Source organism: Myotis myotis, unplaced genomic scaffold, assembly GCF_014108235.1.
Source record: "Myotis myotis isolate mMyoMyo1 unplaced genomic scaffold, mMyoMyo1.p scaffold_m19_p_18, whole genome shotgun sequence".
Lineage (NCBI taxonomy): Eukaryota > Metazoa > Chordata > Mammalia > Chiroptera > Vespertilionidae > Myotis > Myotis myotis.
In genome coordinates, this window is record NW_023416322.1 from 23,433,944 (window position 1) to 23,454,926 (window position 20,983).

Sequence of the window (20,983 nt, forward strand, 5' to 3'; positions counted from 1 at the left end):
GGAGGTGAAGTGGCCATGCTCTTTTGTAGTACATGTAATATCTTAGTGATTCTTCAAATTTTGATGGGCTTATTCTTATTATCTGGGGAATTGTTAAATATATGTATTCCTAGAATCTTTTCTAAAGTAATAGAATGAGGTAAAACCTGTCCCAGTGTTTATTTTAACAACTGGCTCCTATGATTCTGTTGCATAGCCAGGTAAATGCAAGTTTTATTAACCCTTTGTATGCCATAAGCATCTATAGAGGCAAGAGGGATGGTTTACGTTTTGGACACATGGCAGTTAACTGGTTAATCTCTCCTATTTATTTATTTTTGTTTGTTTTGGAAGTGTTCCACTGGGCATTTTTATTCTATTTTTCAAATATATATGAAAAATCATAATTATATTTATTCATAAACTATCTCATTGAAATTCCATTTTTACCTTTTGATTTTCTTTGTACATATATTTATTGATTCACTTGCAATTCCTTAATTCTTTATGTGAATTTTAACATTAAAATATATATTTTTTGTGATTGTATTTTTTGATACCCAAGAAATGTTAAGCTTATAATAATCATTTATCTGTTAAATTTTTGTTTGTTACCAAGTTGGGTTATTTACCCCTTCTTTCAGTTGATGATATTAAAATTTTGTTTTTAAGTGTTTGATTTTGACTGAAATCTTTTATAAGACTGTATTGTCACATCTGTGAGTAGGTAATAATCAGAAATAGTAAATTTGACTTCTGATATATGGATTTCTTTTCATTTATCGTGCTTCTTACTCCCCTGCAAATAAAATTTTTATGAGGAAAATTATGTTAGTGTATAGAATCTCTACTCTGTTAGTTCTACCATGATTTTTTTTCTTCATGTTGTATTGGTATGATTGGAAATAGAAAGGCAAGACAGGTAGCAGAATTGCCACTTACCATGAGTAGTTTTTTAGCAAGGTAGATGAGGAATGTAATTTAAGGCACCTTTTTCTTAAAATTAGTTTTAGTTTTGGGGAAAATGGTTTGCTTTTTAAAATTCCAATTAGCAAATGGGAAAACTGAATAGAAGTAATAGACTGACTTAAATGGATGCATTAAGTTGTTTCCTACTGATTATATTGTGGTATTAAAGAAAACGTTGAACTCATAGTTATATTTTTATAAGAACAATTATAATTTTCTATTATAGGAATCACATGCAGCCCAACTACAGATCCTTATGGAATTCCTCAAGGTTGCAAGAAGAAATAAGAGAGAGGTATATTATTTTGTGTATTTTACATCATGTTTTATTTACTGTTGTTGACTATTCCCATTTCTTCCCTATTTTTGTAAAGGCATATCAGGTTAAAAAAATTTTTAATATTTAAAAACCATTTGAGTTTTCTTAAGCTTTGTTATTTTAACTTCTTTTACCTTTACAACTTGATTCTTTAAAAATCCCTTTTTTGGAGATGTGCATAGGATTGCATGCAGTGAGTTACCTCAAAGCTGTAAAGAATATAAAACAGAATTCTTGAATGACAGCCCACTCTTCACCCTGAAAGAAAATTTAGGTAATAGAACCTTAGGTAGAAAGGGTTACAATTTTTGTAATGATAAAAATGCATGATGGGGTGAAAACAAGTAAAAACATAGCTACCTATTTAGAACTTAAAAGATGTAAGTCATGCAGGATAGCTAGAAGATAATTTTCATTAACAATTTTATAACTGGAATGTTCTAATTTAACACTTATAAAATTCCTTAGTCATATTGCACTTGTACTAAGTATAGAAAAATCAAAGGCAAACTCCTATGCCCTTGGTAGCATGCTAAAATAACTTTGAAAGTTGTTTTATATTTAAATTCCTATCTCAAATCTTATGTATTTTTATTTTGAGTTGTCTAATTAGGATACTTTTTACTCATTAAGAAATATGATCACCTATTATGTGCTAGGTCCTTGGCTATCTTTTATTATTTTTGAAAATGTAAAAGATGAGAAATGTCCCTATTTTGATGAAATACTTTGTGCATTGCCAGAACCTTATATTATCTTAATTTGATAACTCCCCTTTTTTGATTATTCATGATCTGTATTTTTAACTTTTTAGATAAAAGCTTTGTATTATGCTAGTGCTTATAGCTAGTATTTTTTACATGGCTTATGACTATATTTTTCTTATCCTTAACTTTTGTTAACAATTTTTATTTTAATGTCTGTTATCAGAAACACTATCTTCATTATAAATTTAAGATTTATTTATTCCTTTTTTTGTGGGTACTTCTTAAACTTTAATATGCATGAGGACCTTGTTAGAATTCAAGTTCTGATTAAGGGTGTGTGTGTGTCAGATTTTGGTAATCTACATTTCTAGCAAGCTTCAGTTGATAATGCTCTTGGTCCTTGGACCACACTTTGAATAACAAAGTTGAAAATTTTATAATATATGGAAATAAAATTATTAATTAAATATGTACACTCAACATTTTTTCTATAGAAAATTCTTTGGAAGAGTGATAATTTTCCATATTCCATACAATACCCTACTTTTAAAACAGAATGTGCAATTGTTTTGCAGTAGTTGTACATGTTTCTTCTTGCCTTAAACTTTGAAGTTATTGAGACTAAGATTCAGTACATAGGAAATTGCCTGATAATGAATGACTAAATGAAATCAGTTAAATATCTGGGGGTTAAACGAAATGGCTGGTCATTGTCTGTATCCTGAGTTACTTAAGGTTTTCTTTAGCCCCTGAGGTTTTTTAGTGCTTCTCTAGGGGTCTATTAATGCTTACAATAAATTGTTAGATTTGAAATTGTTTCAGGTAATGAGAACATAGCATAATACTGTTAAAAAAGCTGTAATGGTTCTGAGGTTTTTAATCTTACCAGCAAGTTAACAAGTTAGCCTGTTACAGTTTATAGGTGCTGGCAGCAGACGTGTGACTCCTGGGTTGGAGATAAAGGACTTAATTATATCAATCTGGCAGCATCAGCCTCTTATTTGCATCAGTTCCTCATGACCCCCAAGTTTTACAGGGGCAATGTAGAGATGGATCCAGGTTGACACTACACATACATGGATTTATATTACAACTAAGGAACCCTGAACTTAGGAAACCCTAGTCTTTTAAAGGGGTCTACTAGCAAACCTGTCCAACCTTGATGCAGGGACACACTTCTTATTATATTGATCCGAAAATAAATCTGCCCTGTTTCCTGGAAGAAGCACTGTTTCTGTCTTGCCAGGACATTCTTTATACATAATTGAAAAGATAATTTAGAACAATATCTATCACAAGATGAGCAGAAGTGTGAGAGATCAATGGAGAATTGGTTCTTAACAATAACTCTTTCTTGTGATCCTAATTTGTCCTCTCTCTAATTTGGTGTTTCTCTATTTTTGTTATTAAATGTCTGGGGTAATAGTGCTGTAGAATTTTTCAGCTTAACTTAATTTGAAGTAATGTGATCTTGTGAATGACTCATTTTGGTTTTCTTTGGTCCATATTTTATCATGGTAAGCAGTTTAACCAAGATACATACTACTGTAGTTCCAGGTACTTCTGAATATTGGTTGCCTCTTCTGTGCACTGATTATATTGTGAATAATACATTTTGGTTTCTTGTGTTCAGTGTATCCATCATTCAGTGATTTTTGAGTATTTCAAGTTTAATTACACATGGGACTTTGAGGACTAGGTCAGTGATGGCGAACCTGTGGCACGCGTGTCAGAGGTGACACGCGAACTCATTTTTTTGGTTGATTTTTCTTTGTTAAATGGCACTGAAATATATAAAATAAATATCAAAAATATAAGTCTTTGTTTTACTATGGTTGCAAATATCAAAAAATTTCTATATGTGACACGGCACCAGAGTTAAGTTAGGGTTTTCCAAAATGCTGACACGCCGAGCTCAAAAGGTTCGCCATTACTGAGCTAGGTTAACAAATTATAAACGTTTGAAAATTTGGAAGCTAGGTTAACATACTTTACCTGTTTTATTACATTTCATAAATTTCTTCATGATTGGAGTCGGGTACAGTAGTGATTTGTAATCATAATAAACTTTAGTCTAGAAAATATAGTCGAATAATACTTCAAGATTTAGTGTAGATGGAATAAAGTGAGTGGTTATATTTTTTGCATGTATTATAAAGTACATTTTCATATCTAATCCTCAAAATGAATATAATTGTAAAAAGTCTTATCTCTAGTAGTATAATTTGTACTTGGAGTTAACTCAAGTAAAATACAGAATGATCAGGAGGCAAAGTACTGCTTTTGAATTTATTTTCCTAAGATTAGCATTCAGATTTTTTTTTTTTTAAATATATTTTATTGATTTTTTACAGAGAGGAAGGGAGAGAGATAGAGAGTTAGAAACATCGATGAGAGAGAAACATCGATCAGCTGCCTCTTGCACACCCCCTACTGGGGATGTGCCCGCAACCCAGGTACATGCCCTTGACCGGAATCGAACCTGGGACCTTTCAGTCCGCAGGCCGACGCTCTATCCACTGAGCCAAACCGGTTTCGGCAGCATTCAGATTTTTAAAAAAATATATTTTATTGATTTTTTACAGAGAGGGAGAGGGATAGAGAGTTAGAAACATCTATGAGAGAGAAACATCAATCAGCTGCCTCCTGCACACCCCCCACCGGGGATGTGCCTGCAAACAAGGTACATGCCCTTGATTAGAATCGAACCTGGGACCCTTCAGTCCACAGGCTGATGCTCTATCCACTGAGCCAAACCGGTCAGGGCAGCATTCAGATTTTGAAAATTAACTTTGATTTCTTATTTATTCATTCATTCCTTCCTTTTTCCCTCCCCCTTTTCTTACCTCCCTCCCTCCTCCCAAGGGTATGTTTAGAATATGTTTAGAAAGTGGAAGAGAGAGGGAGAGGTCGGGGGAGAGAGAAAAACAGAGAAACATTGATTGGTTGCCTCCCATACTCTTCTGGACCAGAATGGAGCCCAAAACCTTTCGGTGTATAGGACAATGCTCCACCCAACTGAGCCACCTGGCCAGTGCTATACTTAACTTTTAATTGGGGTTATGATGAGTCTTGGTTTAGACATCGATGTATACCAAAAAGAAGTAAAATCTGCCTTTCAGATTTAACATATTAATTTCAATGTCACATCTTCCTAGTATCTTAGGGTATTAGGATCCTATGTTTAATTTTCATTTTTTACTTATTTTACCCTACTGACTTTCAAATATTAAGAGACGGGATTGTGCACTTAGTAGACCTCTGAATTAGTTATCTATTGCTGTGTAACAAGCTACCCTCAAATTTAATGGCGTCAAACATCAAACATTTACTATCCTGGGTGCAGTGTAACTGAGTGTCTTGGCTCAGGGTTTCTTACTAAGCTACAGTCAAACTGTTGGCCAGGATGGCAGTTATCTCAAGGTCCCACTGGGATAGGAACCATTCCAAGCTCACTCACTGGCTCTTGGAAAGAAATGCCAATTTCTTGCCACAAGGACTTCTCCATAGGATAGCTTCCTACATGACAGTTGGCTTCCCTTAGGAAGCACGTGAGAAAACAAGAGAGGTTTTGAAAACAGCACATACTTTTTGTAAATGAATCTGGGAAGTGACATCCCAACATGGGTACTGTTTTCTGTTCATTAAAAGCAAATAAGTAGTTCCAGCCCACAAGAAGAGAGGGAATTTAGAAGGGTATGAATACTAAGAGGTGGGGATATTTGGAAGCTATCTTAGAGCCTGTCTACCACAACATTTAATCAATTTATAACTGAACATGTTATTCTTCATATTCAGATTAAACAATCAGGCTTTTGTTTCCATATAAAAGCCAGTCTCATCTGTGCAAATTTGTACTAGCATTTGAACAGATGCTTTATATTTTGTTTGATTTCATTTTTAAATGTACTTTTGGACATTTGTGATACCTGTTTAATTTACTGTAACAGAACAGTTTTGATGAGTCCTGGTTTTTTTTTGGTTTGTTTCGAACGTTAATGAATTGAATTTTTCAGTGTTTTTATATAAAGTAAAACACAGGAAAGTTTATTAAGCCAATTTACTGTTTAAGAATCATAGTAGAGTGACCATCCATGTACCACCATCCTGATTAATTTGATTTTTGTTGTATTCTATTAAATGAATATACCCCATTTTTGTTGTTGATGGACTATTGAGTTTTTGGTTTGTGACTATTCACAAAAGGTTACTATTTTACATATGTAACCAGATGTATATTAGCATATATATCTATGGGATGCATGTACAAGTGGAATTGATGAGTCAAGATATGTACAAACTGTTTTACTAAGCACTTGTGTTACTAAGTTACACTTCCTAGGGGCATTGTATGAGTATTCCTATCACATTGAACTTACGGCAATACTTGGTATCAATAGAGTTTTCAGCTTAGTTGATCTCTGGGGTACATATTGCTCTAACTCTTTATGGTTTTAATTTGTATTATCCTGATGACTAATTTGGTTGAGCACCTGTGCTATGTTTATTGATCATTTAAATTTTTTGTGTATGTGTGAAATACTTGCTTAAGGCTTTTTGAATATTTTCTGTTTAGTTAGTTGATTTTTTTAATGTTTTGTTGTTTGTATATAAGATAAAAGTTCTTTGTCTTTCTTATCTGCCTGCCTATCTCTCTCTCTACCTATAGCAAATATTTCCCCTCTAATTGTCTTAATTGATGTCATTTGATGAGCAGAAGTTTCTCTCTTTACTAGAGTCAAATTTATTTGTCTTTCCTGTTACAATTAGTATCTTTTGTGTCAGGTAAAGAATAATTTTCCATTGGAGGTCATGAAGACATTTTTGCTGTATTGTCTATTTGAAACTTTAATTCTTTATTTTTCACGTTTAGATGTATAATATTCTTGGAAATTGATTGTGTATAATGTGAGGGATAGGGAACTTTTCATATGGATAACCAGCTGTCTAAGCATCCTTAACTAAGGAGTTAATCATTTCCCCTTTGCTCTGATGTACCATCTTTGTCATACATAATGTGTCCATATATGTGTGGGTCTGTTTCTAGTCTCTTTCATATACATCTATTTGTCTTTTTTTTTTTTTTGCAAAACAACGTTGTATTAAATACTAGAACTTTAACGTAAACTTCTGTTCTTCTTCAGGAATGTCTCAAGTATTCATGGGCCTTTATATTTCTACTAGAGGCCCGGTGCACAAAAATTTGTGCTCTCGTGGGGAGGGGTGGGGAGTCCCTCAGCCCGACCTGTGCCCTCTCGCAGTCTGGGACGCCTCAGGGGATGACCACCTGCTGGCATAGGCCCGCTCCCCAGGGGATTGGGCCTAAGATGGCAATCCGACATCCCTCTGACAGCCCGGCAGCCCTCGGGGGATGTCCACTTGCCAGTGGGGAGCAGGCCTAAACTGCAGTCGGACATCCTTAGCACTGCTGAGGAGGCGGAAGAGGCTCCCACCACCACCGCTGTAATGGCAGCCAGCAGCCTGGCTTGTGGCTGAGCAGAGCTCCTCCCATGTGAGAGCGCCCTGACCACCAGAGAGCAGCTCCTGCATTGAGCGTCTGCCCCCTGGTGGTCAGTGTGTGTCATAGTGACCAGTTATTCCCAGTCCTGCTGTTAGGGTCAGTTTGCATATTACCCTTTTACTATATAGGATAGAGGCCTGGTGCACGGGTGGGGGCAGGCTGGTTTGCCCTGAAGGGTGTCCCGGATCAGGGTGGGGGTCCCGCTTGGGTGCCTGGCCAGCCTGGATGAGGGGATGATGGCTGTTTGCAGCTGGTCACACCCCCTTCAGGGTGGGGGTCCCCACTGGGGTGCCTGGCCAGTCTGGGTGAGGGGCTGAGGGCCGTTTTCAGGCTGGCAGGTGACTGAAGCTCCCAACCTCTCCTTTTTTTCTTTTTTTCTTTTTTTTATTCTGGGATTTATTTACCTTCTATAGCTGTCACTGGAGCTGAGAGCCGGTTTTAGCTCTGAGGCTCGGCTCCAGCTCTGAGACCTCGGCTGCTGAAAGCAGGTATCTGGGTTTGTTTGGCTTCTATAATTGAAACACTGTTGCAGCTCCAGCTCTGAGGCCCGGCTCGCTGAAAGCAGGTTTCTGGGGTTTGTTTAGCTTCTATAATTGCAACATTGTTTCTTAGAATGCAGCTCAGAGGCCAGCAGCGGCAGGCGGGGAACCTTGGCTTCCTCCAACACTGGAGCAAGCCAGCCTCCTGCTCGCTTCAGCTGCCTGGCTGCCGGCCGCCATCTTGGTTGCCAGTTAATTTGCATATCACCCTGATTAGCCAATGGGAAGTGTGTCAGAGGTACGGTTAATTACCATGTTTGTCTATTATTAGATAGTATATAAATTTTAGAACCGCCTGGTATATTTCTGTGATATACCTGTGATTTTTATTAGAATTACTCTGTAGATCAGTCTAGGAGACTATATTGTTACAATATTGAGTCTTCTAACCCATAAACATGGTATTTCTCTCCATAGCGTTGGGTCCTTAAGAATATCCTACAAAATTTTGATATGTTTCAGGGTAATATTCTTATACATTTTAATTTTAGATTTGTTCTTAGTTCTTCAATCATTTTTTATGCTATTGTAAATGAAGTCCATGTCTTTAATCAGTTTTCTTACTGTTGCTGGTATATAGAAATATAGTAGATTTTTACACAGACATGTTTTTGCATCCAGCAACCTTGTTAAACTGTCATTAATTCTAATAATTTGTAGATTCTTTTCTGTTTTCTGTGTACACATCATCATCTGAAAATAACAGTTTAGTTTCTTTCTTTATGATTCTTATATCTTTTATTTATTTTTCTTGTCTTACTCTGCTGGCTAGGACATCCGGTACAATGATGAATAGAAGTGGTGATAGCGGGGCATCCTAGTCTTGGTGCTGATCTCAAAGTGAAAGCTTTCGGCGTGTCACCATTAGGTATGATGTTTTCTATAGGTTTTTCCTAGGTACATTTTATCATTCAAGGAAGTAAATTTTTATTCACAGTTTCCTAAGAGGATCTTTTTTTTTTTTCCCTTTAATCGTAGTGGGTGTTCATTGTACAGTCTAATCATTAGTTTGATTTAACATTAAAAAGTAAATAAACTTTGTACAACTGTCCTGATTTGCTCAGGAATAGTTTTATCACAGAATGTTCTGCATTCTAGGGAACCCCACCAGGACGGTTGTTCACCTTATTTGCATCCCTTATGTAAACCAAACTTGGTCATGATGTATGTCCTTTTATAGGTTGTTTGGTATGGTAATATTTTGTTTTGGATTTTTGCATCTTATATACATTGGTGGATTGTCTTATAATTATTTTTATACTGGTCTTGCCTAGTTTTGCTATAAATATTTTTTGTTTTATCAAATGAGTTATTAGGGAATAAACCCTCTACTCTTTTCTGTAGTCTCTAGGAAGGCTATCTTGATTGAATGTTTAAAGATCTTAATGGAGAAGCTATCTGGACCTGTTTGTTTGCAGGTTTAAACTGTTGATTCAGTTGCTTCAATAGTTATATGCCTATTCAGGTTTTTGTTTTAGATGTCTCTTTTGATATGTTATAAAGTCTCCAGAGGTTTTAGTGATGTCCTTCATTCCTGACTCTGCTGATTAGTGCTGTGTCTTTCCCTCTTTTTTTCTTGATTGGTTCTTGCCAGGGATGTATCAGTTTTGAGTCTTATCTAAAAACCAAGTTTTGGATTTATATTCTCTAAGTTTTGCTTTCTATTTTATTTATGCTCTTTATAATTTCCATCCTTCTACCTTTTTTTGGTTCTTTTTCTAATTTGTTAACTTGGTTGTACATATGCAGACTTTTTTCTAATATAGCATTTGAGGCCAAATTTTTTTTAAAAAAATATATTTTATTGATTTCTTACAGAGAGGAAGGGAGACGGATAGAGAGTTAGAAACATCAATGAGAGAGAAACATCGACCAGCTGCCTCCTGTACACTCCCTACTAGGTATGTGCCCACAACCAAGGTACATGCCCTTGGCCGGAATCAAACCTGGGAGCCTTGAGTCTGCAGGCCGACGCTCTATCCACTGAGCCAAACCGGTTAGGGCAGGCCAAATTTTTTTTTAAAGCTAAACTTAATGATTTTTGTATGTCATTTTGTTTGTTATTCCTTAGTTCAAAATAGTTTCTAATTTTTATTATAGTTTTTCTTAGGCCAGTGAGTTATTTTATAAATAAACTAGAGGCCCGGTGCACAAAAATTTGTGCACACGGGGGGAAAGGGGGGGCCCTCAGCCTGGCCTGTGCCCTCTCGCAGTCTGGGACCCCTCGGGAGATAACGACCTGCTGGCTTAGGCCTGCTCCTGGGTGGCAGAGGGCAGGCCCAATCCCAAGGTGCAGCCCCTGGTCGGGCTAGAGCAGGGCCGATTGGGGAACTGGGGCGCCGCCCCCTGTCATGCACAGAGCAGGGCGGATCGGGAGGTTGCGATGCCACCCCCAGTCACGCTCAGGGTAGGGCCGATTGGGGGGTTGGGGCACCGCCCCCTGTCACACTCAAGGCAGGGTCGATGGGGAAGTTGCGGTGCCACCCCCTGTCACACACAGAGCAGGGCCCATCAGGCGGTTGAGGAGCTTCCCCCTGTCACTCAGAGAGTAGGGCCGATAGGGGAGTTGGGGCACTGCCCCCTGTCACACACAGAGCAGGGCGGATCAGGGGGTTGGGGCGCCGCCCTCTATCACCCACAGAGCAGGGCTGATCAGGGGGTTGGGATGCCACCACTCTCACACTCAGGGCAGGGCCGATGGGGAGGTTATGGCTCTACCCCATCACACACAGAGCAGGGCCCGTGGGAGGGGTGGGGGTTGTGGCGCCGCCCTCTATCACCCACAGAGCAGGGCCGATCAGGGGGTTGGGGCGCCGCCACTCTCACACTCAGGGCAGGGCCGATGGGGAGGTTATGGCTCTACCCTGTCACACACACAGCAGGGCCCGTGGGGGGGGGGGGGGAGGTTGGGGCGCCGCACCCTGTCACACACAGAGCCGCAGGGCGATCAGAGGTTGGGGAGCTCCCCCCTATCAGGCACAGAGCAGGGCTGATCAGGGGGTTGGGGCACCTTCCCCTGTCACGAACAGAGCAGGGCAGATAGGGAGGTTGTGGCCCCACCCCCTGTCACAAACAGAGCCTCAGGGCGATCAGGGGGTTTGGGCGCTGCCCCCTGTCACGCTGATCCCGGTGCCGGGAGGCCTCTCGGCTCCACTGATCCCAGTGCTGGGAGGCATATTGCCCTTTTACTATATAGGATAGAGGCCTGGTGCATGGGTGGGGCTGGCTGGTTTGCCCTGAAGGGTGTTCTGGATCAGGGTGGGGGTCCTCACTGGGGTGCCTGGCCAGCCTGGGTGAGGGGATGATGGCTGTTTGCAGCTGGTCACACACCATTCAGGGTGGGGGTCCCCACTGGGATGCTTGGCCAACCTGGGTGAGGGGCTGATGGCTGTTTGCAGCTGGTCACACACCCTTCAGGGTTGGGGTCCCCCCTGGGGTGCCTGGCCAGCCTGGGTGAGGGGCTGAGGGCTGTGTGCAGCTGGTCACACACCCTTCAGGGTGGGGGTCCCCACTGGGGTGCCTGGCCAGTCTGGGTGAGGGGCTGAGGGCTGTTTTTAGGCTGGCGGGTGACGGAAGCTCCCAACCGCTCCTTTTTTTCTTTTTCTTTTTTAATTCTGGGCCAGCTTTAGCTCTGAGGCTCCAGCTCTTAGGCCTCCGCTGCTGAAAGTAGGTAATCGAAACAATGTATAACTCCAGCTCTGACTCCAGTTCTGAGATCCCAGCTCACTGAAAGCTGGTTTCTGGGTTTTTTTTTAGCTTCTATATTTGTTAAAATGTTTCAAACTGCAGGCTCAGAGGCCAGCAAGGCAGACGGGGAACGTTGGAATCCTCCATCACTGAAGCAAGCAAGCCTCATGTTAGTTTCAAGCTGCCTGGCTGCTGGCCGCCATCTTGGCTGACAGTTAATTTGCATATTGCCCTGATTAGCCAATGGGAAGGGTAGCAGTCGTACGCTAATTACCATGTTTCTCTTTTATTAGGTTAGATTACTTATTACTTGGACATGGAGATTTTTTTTGTTTTTTTGTTATAGATTTCTGTTATAATTTTATTATCAGAAAATGTGTTTTATTTAATTAATTTGAATGTTTGTGCTCCAAAACAATGTGTTTTTCTGCAATTGCATGGTGCAATGTAAAGTTTGTTGAATATAAGGTACCTAGAGGCCCACTGCATGAATTCGTGCACCTTGAAAGAGCTGTGGGCGGCGAGGCTGCAGTGGGCACAGGGATGGGTCTCAGCCCATCCTCCATGCTCCCTCCTAGCCTCCTGCTGCAGCCCCTAATCCCCTGTCTGCCGGCAGCCCCACTCCTGCCGCCGCTGCTCCCATGTGTTGATGGCGCTGGCCCCACTCATACCCGCTGACGGTTCAGAGCAATTTAGGCTGGCGCTACCAGTGGGTGCAATCGGCTGCTGCTGCCCTGATCGTCTCTCAAGAGCAGGTGGAAGTGGAGAAGCCCTGAGAGGCGATTGGGGCTGGCAGCCTCCGCTCACACTTGCTGATGGCCCTGACAATCAGGGCCGATGCCAGGCACTGGCAGTGGGTATGAGCAGCGACTCAGGCACCAGCAGTAGGTGCAAGCGGAGCCAGTGCCAGCAGCAAGTTTGAGCGCCGTGTGGGACCGTGGCGCATGGGAGCAAAGAATTTTCAGTAACTACCAGATGCTCGTCCCAGTGACATTGACTGGTGCCCCGTCTTGGTCTGGTGCCCCTACTCACCTGCTCCGCCATCCCGTCACGGCCAACGCCCGCCATGTTTTGCGCTCTTCTGCTTGCTGCCGATGCTCGCCATGTTCCGTGTGTGCCTCCTGGTGGTCAGCACACGTCATAGCGACTGGTTGTTAGGTCTATTTGCATATTAGGGTTATATATATTTATATATATATATATATATATATATATATATATATATATATATATATATATAAAGTTTTCTGCATTCTTATTGATTCTTTGTTTCCTTGTTACATCAATTACTGAATCATATTCTAGGGGAGTTTCTTATACAGAAGAGGTTTGTGTCCTTTCTGCCAGAGTTCTTTTTTCTTTTTTTTGTTGTTGTTGTTACTTGTTTAATTTTTTTTTTGTTTTTCTCCTTATGGGTTACTTGGATGTTTTTAGTTATTGTTTTAAAAAATAGGTTTTGCCCTAACTGGTTTGGCTCAGTGGATAGAGCGTCAGCCTGCGGACTCAAGGGTCCCAGGTTCGATTCCGGTCAGGGGCATGTACCTGGGTTGCGGGCACATCCCCAGTGGGGGATGTGCAGGAGGCAGCTGATCGATGTTTCTCTCTCATCAATGTTTCTAACTCTCTATTCCTCTCCCTTCCTCTCTGTAAAAACCAATAAAATATATTTAAAAAAAATAAAGTAGGTTTTTACTGATTTCAGAGAGAGAGAAGAGAAACATCGATGAAAGAGAATCATCCATTGGATGCCTCCTGCAGGCCCCCTACTGGGGATCAAGCTCACAACTTGGGCATGTGCCCTGACTGGGAATTGAATTGTGACCTCTTGATTCATGGGTTAATGCTTATCCACTGACCCACACTGGTTTGAGCTACTTGGATGTTTTTATTTTTATTTTTTAAATTTTTGGGGGGGAGGGGAATAAATGAAATTCCTTATTTGTAGAGTATTGTATTCCAGCATCGTCCCACAGACAAAATGAGCAGTAGTGCACTTTTAGTTTCACATTTTTATGGATCAGGACTTTAACACTCTTTAAGTCTCCCTTCTTTTTTTTTTTATTGTCTAAAGTTTTACATTTGTCTCCTTTTTCCCTGCTTGACTCCCCCTCCCCCCCCAATCCCCCAGCCATTCCCACCCCGGGTAAGCCCCCACTGCCCCAGTGTCTTTGTCCATTGGTTATGCTAATATTCATGCATATAAGTCCTTGGTTGCTCTCTAACCTCCCCCTACCATTTGTCTCTGGGTCTATTCTTGTTCATCAAATTATGTTGATCACTAGAGGCCCGGTGCACGAAATTTGTGCACGATGTGTGTGTGTGTGTGTGTGTGTGTGTGTGTGTCCCTCAGCCCAGCCTGCACCCTCTCCAATCTGGGACATCCCTCTCACAATCCAGGACTGCTGGCTCCCAACCACTCACTTGCCTGCCTGCCTGATTGCCCCTAACCGCTTCTGCCTGTCAGCCTGATCACCCTCTAACCACTCCCCTGGCAGCCCGGTCGCCCCTAACTGTCCTCCCCTGCAGGCCTGGTTGCCCCCTACTGCCCTCCCCTGCTGGCCCGATCACCCCTAACTTCCCTCCCTTGCCAGCCTGGTTGCCCCTAACTGCCCTCCCCTGCTAGCCCGATCACCCCTAACTTCCCTCCCTTGCCAGCCTGGTCACCCCTAACTGCCCTCCCTTGCAGGCCTGGTCACCCCCAACTGCCCTCTCCTGCAGGCCTGGGTCTCTCCCAACTGCCCTCTCCTGCAGGCCTGATCACCCCCAACTGCCCTCCCTTTCAGGCCTGGTCCCTCCCAACTGCCTTCCCCTGCTGGCCATCTTGTGTCCACATGGGGTGGCCATTTTGTGTGTTGGAGTGATGGTCAATTTACATATTACTCTTTTATTAGATAGGATTATATCCAATATATGAGTGAGATTATGTGATATTTATTTTTCTCTGGCTTATTTCGCTTAGCATAATGCTCTCCAGGTCCATCCACGCTGTTGCAAATGCTAAAAGTTCCTTTTTTATAGTGGCGTAATATTCCCTTGTGTAGATGTACCACAATTTTTTAATCTACTCATCTGCTGATGGGCACTTAGGCTGTTTCCAAATCTTAGCTATTGTAAATTGTGCTGCTATGAACATAGGGGTGCATATATCCTTTCTGATTGGTGTTTTTGGTTTCTTGGGATATAGTCCTAGAAGTGGGATCACTGGGTCAAATGGGAGTTCCATTTTTAACTTTTTGAGGAAAGTCCGTACTGTCTTACACAGTGGCTGCACCAGTCTGCATTCCCACCAGCAGTGCAGGAGGGTTCCTTTTTCTCTGCATCCTCTCCAGCACTTGTCATTTGTTGATTTGTTGATGACAGCCATTCTGACAGGTGTGAGATGGTACCTGGTTGTTTTGATTTGCATCTCTCAGGTGATCAGAGCAGTTTTAAACTTGGTTGTTTTTTTTTCACTGCAAATTGAGAGGAAGGTACAGAGATTTCCCATGTACCTTCTGCTCTCACATATGCATAGCCTCCTCCTCCTCAACATTCCTTACCAGAGGGAACATTTGTTGTAGAACCTACACTGACTCATCATAATTACCCAAAGTCCATAGTTTACTTCAGGGTTTAGTCTTTGTTTTATACATTATGTGGATTTAAAATGTATAATTGCATGTATGTATCATTATACTGTCATACAGAGTATTTTCACTGTCCTAAAATTTCTCTGTACTCTACCTATTCATCCCTTTCCATACTCCCAAATCCTGGTAACCACTGGTGTTTACTGTCTCCATAGTTTTGCTTCTTCCAAAATATCAGAGAGTTGGAATCATGCAGTTTATTGATTTTTATTTTATTTTGTTTATTTTTTCTTAGTTTAGAACCTTTTGGATTTGCTTTTTAAAATGTAGTAATATGCATTAATTTAATTTTCCTCCATGTCTTTTCAGGCTTGACAGCTCATTTTTTCTTAGCATTGAATAATAGTCCATTGTCTGGATGTAACACTGTTTATCCATTTACTTTCTGAAAGATGTGTTGATTGGCAATTATGAATAAAACTGCTATAAACATGTTTTTCTGTAGTCATAAGTTTTCAGTTCCTTTGAGTAAATACCAAGGAGCGTAATCACTAGATCATATGATAAGAGTATGTTTGATTTTTTTTTTTTTTTTTAAGAAACTGCTACACTGTTTTTCAAAGTGGCTATACCATTTTGCATTTCTACCACAAAAAATGAAAGTTTCTGTTGCTCCACATCTTCATCATCGTTTGGTGTTGTCAGTGTTCTGGATTTTGGATATCTAATAGGTGTGCAATGGTTATCTCATTCTTATTTTTATATATTAAGTTTTGCTGCTCTTTTTTTAAACCAGCTATTTTCTGAAAATGCACCAGTATTCTTTTGTTCAGTTTTGAACGCCATCTGATTGAAGTAGTCTTGGAGTATTATAAAAAAAACTTAGGGTGGAGGAAAGTTTATTAGATGGAAGAGTTGAAAACATACGACAGTGCTAATTGCTTTTTTTTTACACTCCACTTCAAGTTTCTAGTATGCATCTATACTAGTTTCATGGCTACTACTTTGCCCTTGATAGTTATGCAGGGTCTCCCTTTCCTTTGCCCATCTCTTAAACATTGGTGTTCCCTACTATCCAGTTCTTGTTCTCATCTCTTCTGGTTATGCTGGTTGACATTAGGGGATTTTGTTCATTGTCATAACTTCAAATTTATTATTCCTCAGAGCTTTTGTTCTCATAGCTTTTGTATGTATTATTATTTACGCTGCTTATTCTCTATTTCCCAACTGTTTTCTACCTGGGAAAATTCTATTAGTCCTTCAAGGCTCAGCCTTTCATTTAATTTCAGATGTACTTTCACTTATCCAGTTACCTGTCCTCTGCCCCTGAGTTTTCCATCTAGTTTAGGAGCAACCTATGTTCCTTTAATTGTGTGCATACCATCCTCCTCATGCTTACTGTGCCATAACTAATTGGTTACTTGTTTGCTATCTCCCCTAGACTGAGTTCTATGAGGGCAAGGGCTATAGTTTCTAAATACTGTTCTTCCCAGGGCTTAGCAAAATGCTTAGGATTGGTAAATATTTGAATAATAAGTTATCAATTATATTAGCAACCATGTATGTATTGTCACAGAAGAGACTGGTCCTAATATTAATAAACTGTAAAAGACTGTTTAACCTTACCAAACATTAAGGAAGTGAAAGTTAAATAATAAGGTACTGCTTTCAAGAAGTAGTATAGTATAGTGGTTAACACAGCCGTGGGCAAGCTATGGCCGGATCCGGCCCGTGTGAAATGAATAAAACTAAAAAAGAAAAAGACCGTACCCTTTTATGTAATGATGTTTACTTTGAATTTATATTAGTTCACACAAACACTCCATCCATGCTTTTGTTCCGGCCCTCCAGTCCAGTTTAAGAACCCATTGTGGCCCTTGAGTCAAAAAGTTTGCCCACCCCTGGTACAGCATGAATTCTGGAGCAAGAAGGCTGTCTTGATTTGAGCTCCAGTTCTGCCACTTGCTGAATTAAGAATAAGACAGCAACTTTATATATTGGTGATAGAATTTGAAACGTATTGTACTTCTGGAAGGCTGTTTTGTTTTATATAGTGAAGAATTGCCTACTCTTTATTTTCTAATTTCATTTTTAATAATTTCTTAATAAAACTTGAAATTCAGAATCAAGTTTCAGATACTTATGATAGTTTGCAATAAAAACTTGGTGAGAGGGGAATGGTTAAATGTATTGAATGTGATTCAACAATTAAAATATTTGCATTTAAATGGCATGGGAAAAGCTTATGAAGCAATAGGTTACAATAGCAAAGGTAAGACATCTTAACTATGTCTTAAAGCTTTTAAGAAGGAAATGTTAAGATGCTATCTTGTGATTGATTTTGGATTGCTTTGTGAGGCTAATATTTATTTTTGAAATGGGTTAACAAGTGACATGCTGACATTACTTGCTGACATTGAAATGAGGTTCTTTGGGTGTCTTGTATTTTTAGTAAGTCGCGTTGTCGTTTATCTTTTCATTACAAAGTCAATTCTTATATTTAAAAAGTACATTTTGTTTTCTTATGTATTAAGTCCCTTCATTTACATTTTAACATAATACTTATAGATCCTTTTGTCTACAATTTACCAATAGTGCTTACTTTTCTAGAAATCATTTCTCAAATGTGGAAGTTATTATATAATCTTGGTGCTGTCAAGTATGGTTTGGTTTAGGCTTCTTTTTTTCTCTTTTATCTGCAGCAACTGGAACAGATCCAGAAGGAGCTGAGTGTTTTGGAAGAGGATATTAAAAGAGTGGAAGTAAGATATCAAGAATTTCTCTGGCAATTTTTCAATTTCATGAAATTATCACTTTTCCTTTAAATTGCTGCATTAAATTTATGGGATTGAGCTTCATTATATAAAAAGTAACAGATGTTACTTTAATTCAGCGGTTCTCAACCTGCGGGTCGCGACCCCTTTGGGGGTCAAACGACCCTTTCACAGGGGTCGCCTACGACCATCGGAAAACACATATATAATTACATATTGTTTTTGTGATTAATCACTATGCTTTAATTATGTTCAATATATAACAATGAAAATACATCCTGCATATCAGATATTTACATTACACGTCATAACAGTAGCAAAATTACAGTTATGAAGTAGCAACGAAAATAATTTTATGGTTGGGGGTCACCACAACATGAGGAACTGTAGTAAAGGGTCACGGCATTAGGAAGGTTGAGAACCACTGCTTTAATTTTAATTGAAAGTTCGTTTTTTATAGAAAAAGCATCACTTTTTTGATGATAAATGTATTCTAAATTTGTTTTCACTGCTTTTTATTACGATAATTATTTTGGGGCAGGTTGAAAAAAATTATTCAACTTTATTGTGTGCCTTCATATTAACTTAACTCCCACAAAACCCTCAATTATTAATGTTAAAAGATGTCACAATTCCATTCTTTTACTAAGTAAATATTTTTTAGATATATCTACTATGCCTTTCTAGGACTAGCATTAATTTAAAGAAAATATATGAGAATATGTTACCAATAATCTTAAGAATTTATAGTATGCTGGTTTACTAATAGGAATCCATGGGAGGATCTTTGAGAGGCTCATTATCTTTAGCTGTATTTAAATGTACTGTATGTTTTTAATTATTCACAGATGTTATACTTTTCTTTTGCTGATACATGTTAATTGACCTTGAGTTGTACTATCAGTGGAATTTCAGTTTCCATGCGGCATTAACCTATATTGATGTCCCTTGCTTGGCTATATGATTGAACTGAGTTTGGATCAGTCAGAAAAAATTCTGCTTGACTGGATCTTTAGTGGCATTTTAAAATTTGCTATATTTCTATGAACCAAAATACAGGACATAAAAAGGAAGCCAGGTTGGTATGATTCAGAGGCATAATTTATGCAATAATATTTGATTAGAGGGGTCCTTTTCTTCTGGGTTAATGATCAAAACTTAGAGTTTAAGTCTTTATTAAACAAAGCTAAATTGAGTCAAGTGTTACTTTTTTTAATGTTTGCGGAGGATATTTTTAAAGAAGAGACTGACACATTCTGTTCTTTTGTACTTCAGAGAATTGAACCTAATGATCCAGTTACCATACTGGCATATTTATCTTAAAATTATCTATAGGTACTTACCTGGATCAGTAGTTAGCCAGTTCACTGTTCATATAATGTACTGTACATCTCATTTAAAATACTGTTGACCCTTGAATATAGATTTGAACAGCGCAGATCCACTCACATGCAGGGTTTTCTTTTCAATAAATACTATAAACGTGTTTTCTCTTCCTTGTGATTTTCTTAACAGTTTCTTTTCTCTAGGTTACTTTATTGTAAGACTACAGTATATGATACACAAAATATGTGTTAAATGACTGTTTATGTTATCAGTCAGGCTTTTGGTCACTAGTAGGCTATTATTAGTGACATTTTTAAGGAGTCAAAAGTTATAGCAGTTATATAGGTTGCTTGAGGGTTGGTGCCCCTAACCCCCATGTTGTTCAAGGGCCAACTATATTTACATTTGTCTTTTTTTTTTTTTTTTGCATTGGTGGCTTTATTAGTGATAAGTAATATTTATTAAAGAGTATCTAGTTTTTAAAGAATGTGTATCATAGAAAAGGCTTATCTTTTAACTTTTTAGGATACTTTTGCTTTAGCACTCTGTGGAGAGGAAGCCTTGAGAAAGTTGGATGTTGATACAAAAAGTGACTGATAAAAACCTGGGGTTGGAAAATAATATAATATATCTGATTTTAATTTTTACATCTTATGTTTGGAGTACCTACTATAATTCAAATAATTATGCTTTCAGGAAATGAGTGGCTTATACTCTCCTGTCAGTGAGGATAGCACAGTGCCTCAATTTGAAGCTCCTTCACCATCACACAGGTATAAAACTTCAAACTTGTAATTGTATAAGATTTATGTTACAAAATGCACATATGGTACTAGTCCTTGGGAGCCTTTTCCATGTAATGTACAAAATCCCAGAGAAATTACTTTTGGTCATGATCTAGAAATGAGATTCAGATTACCCACCTGTTTCTTTAGTGCTTTGAATTTTCATGCCAGGTACAGTCACTGAGTAGACTATTGTTATATTACGAATTCACTGTTGGATTAAAGGTTTGGTGGATTTCTTAAAATAATGATAGTTTTAAATATTTTGGAATAAAGTAAAACCTTAAGCTTTTCCATAACTTACTGAATTTTCTTGGGTAGATCACTTCCCCAGATTTAAAATGAGTGTATTAGATAGATTGGTGAGTTTAGATCTCTGTGGCATCTTCTCATAACTCTGTTACTAAGTTAAATTAAGTATACTTTTCTGTATACTCTTTTAGAGCAGGGCTTATATTTGTCTAGCTTGCAACTATTTCCCTAGGTTTTTGAGTGGCTGGCTTCGTTCACTATTTGTGAGGTACAGAAAATATCTGTGGTTCCTTCTAAAATTCTAGTTGATGAAATAAGTACGACCTAAATTTTTTGCTTGAAATACTTAAAGAGCAATTTTATCTGTTTTCAACTTGCTAATTCATTTAGGTAAAGGTCCAATAGAAGCTTTTTATTTTATTTTAAAGACTTTTTTATTGATTTTTTTTTTTTTCCTTAGAGAGAGAGGGGGAGACAATGAGCCTGCCACCTGGGCATGTGCCCTGACTGGGAATTGAACCTGCAACCTTTCAGTGCATGCCCAACCCACTGAGGC

The 20,983-nt window shown here is 39.0% G+C and overlaps 1 protein-coding gene across 6 annotated transcripts in view; it reads left to right on the forward strand.

The window, feature by feature from the left end:
* The window catches only part of COP1 (COP1 E3 ubiquitin ligase), a 104,254-nt gene that overhangs the window by 21,554 nt on the left and 61,717 nt on the right, over positions 1 to 20,983 (forward strand). For 4 of the 6 annotated variants that reach the window (XR_004973424.1, XM_036344643.1, XM_036344640.1 and 1 more), the window contains exons 6-8: positions 1,175 to 1,243; positions 17,993 to 18,052; positions 20,087 to 20,163. Coding sequence is in view for 5 of the 6 variants with exons in the window: in XM_036344643.1 (XP_036200536.1) it covers positions 1,175 to 1,243; positions 17,993 to 18,052; positions 20,087 to 20,163 (206 nt within the window). In the remaining variant the exon portion in view is untranslated. The remainder of the gene's footprint in view (positions 1 to 1,174; positions 1,244 to 17,992; positions 18,053 to 20,086; positions 20,164 to 20,983) is intronic. The other 2 variants (XM_036344641.1, XM_036344642.1) reach the window with 1 other exon arrangement.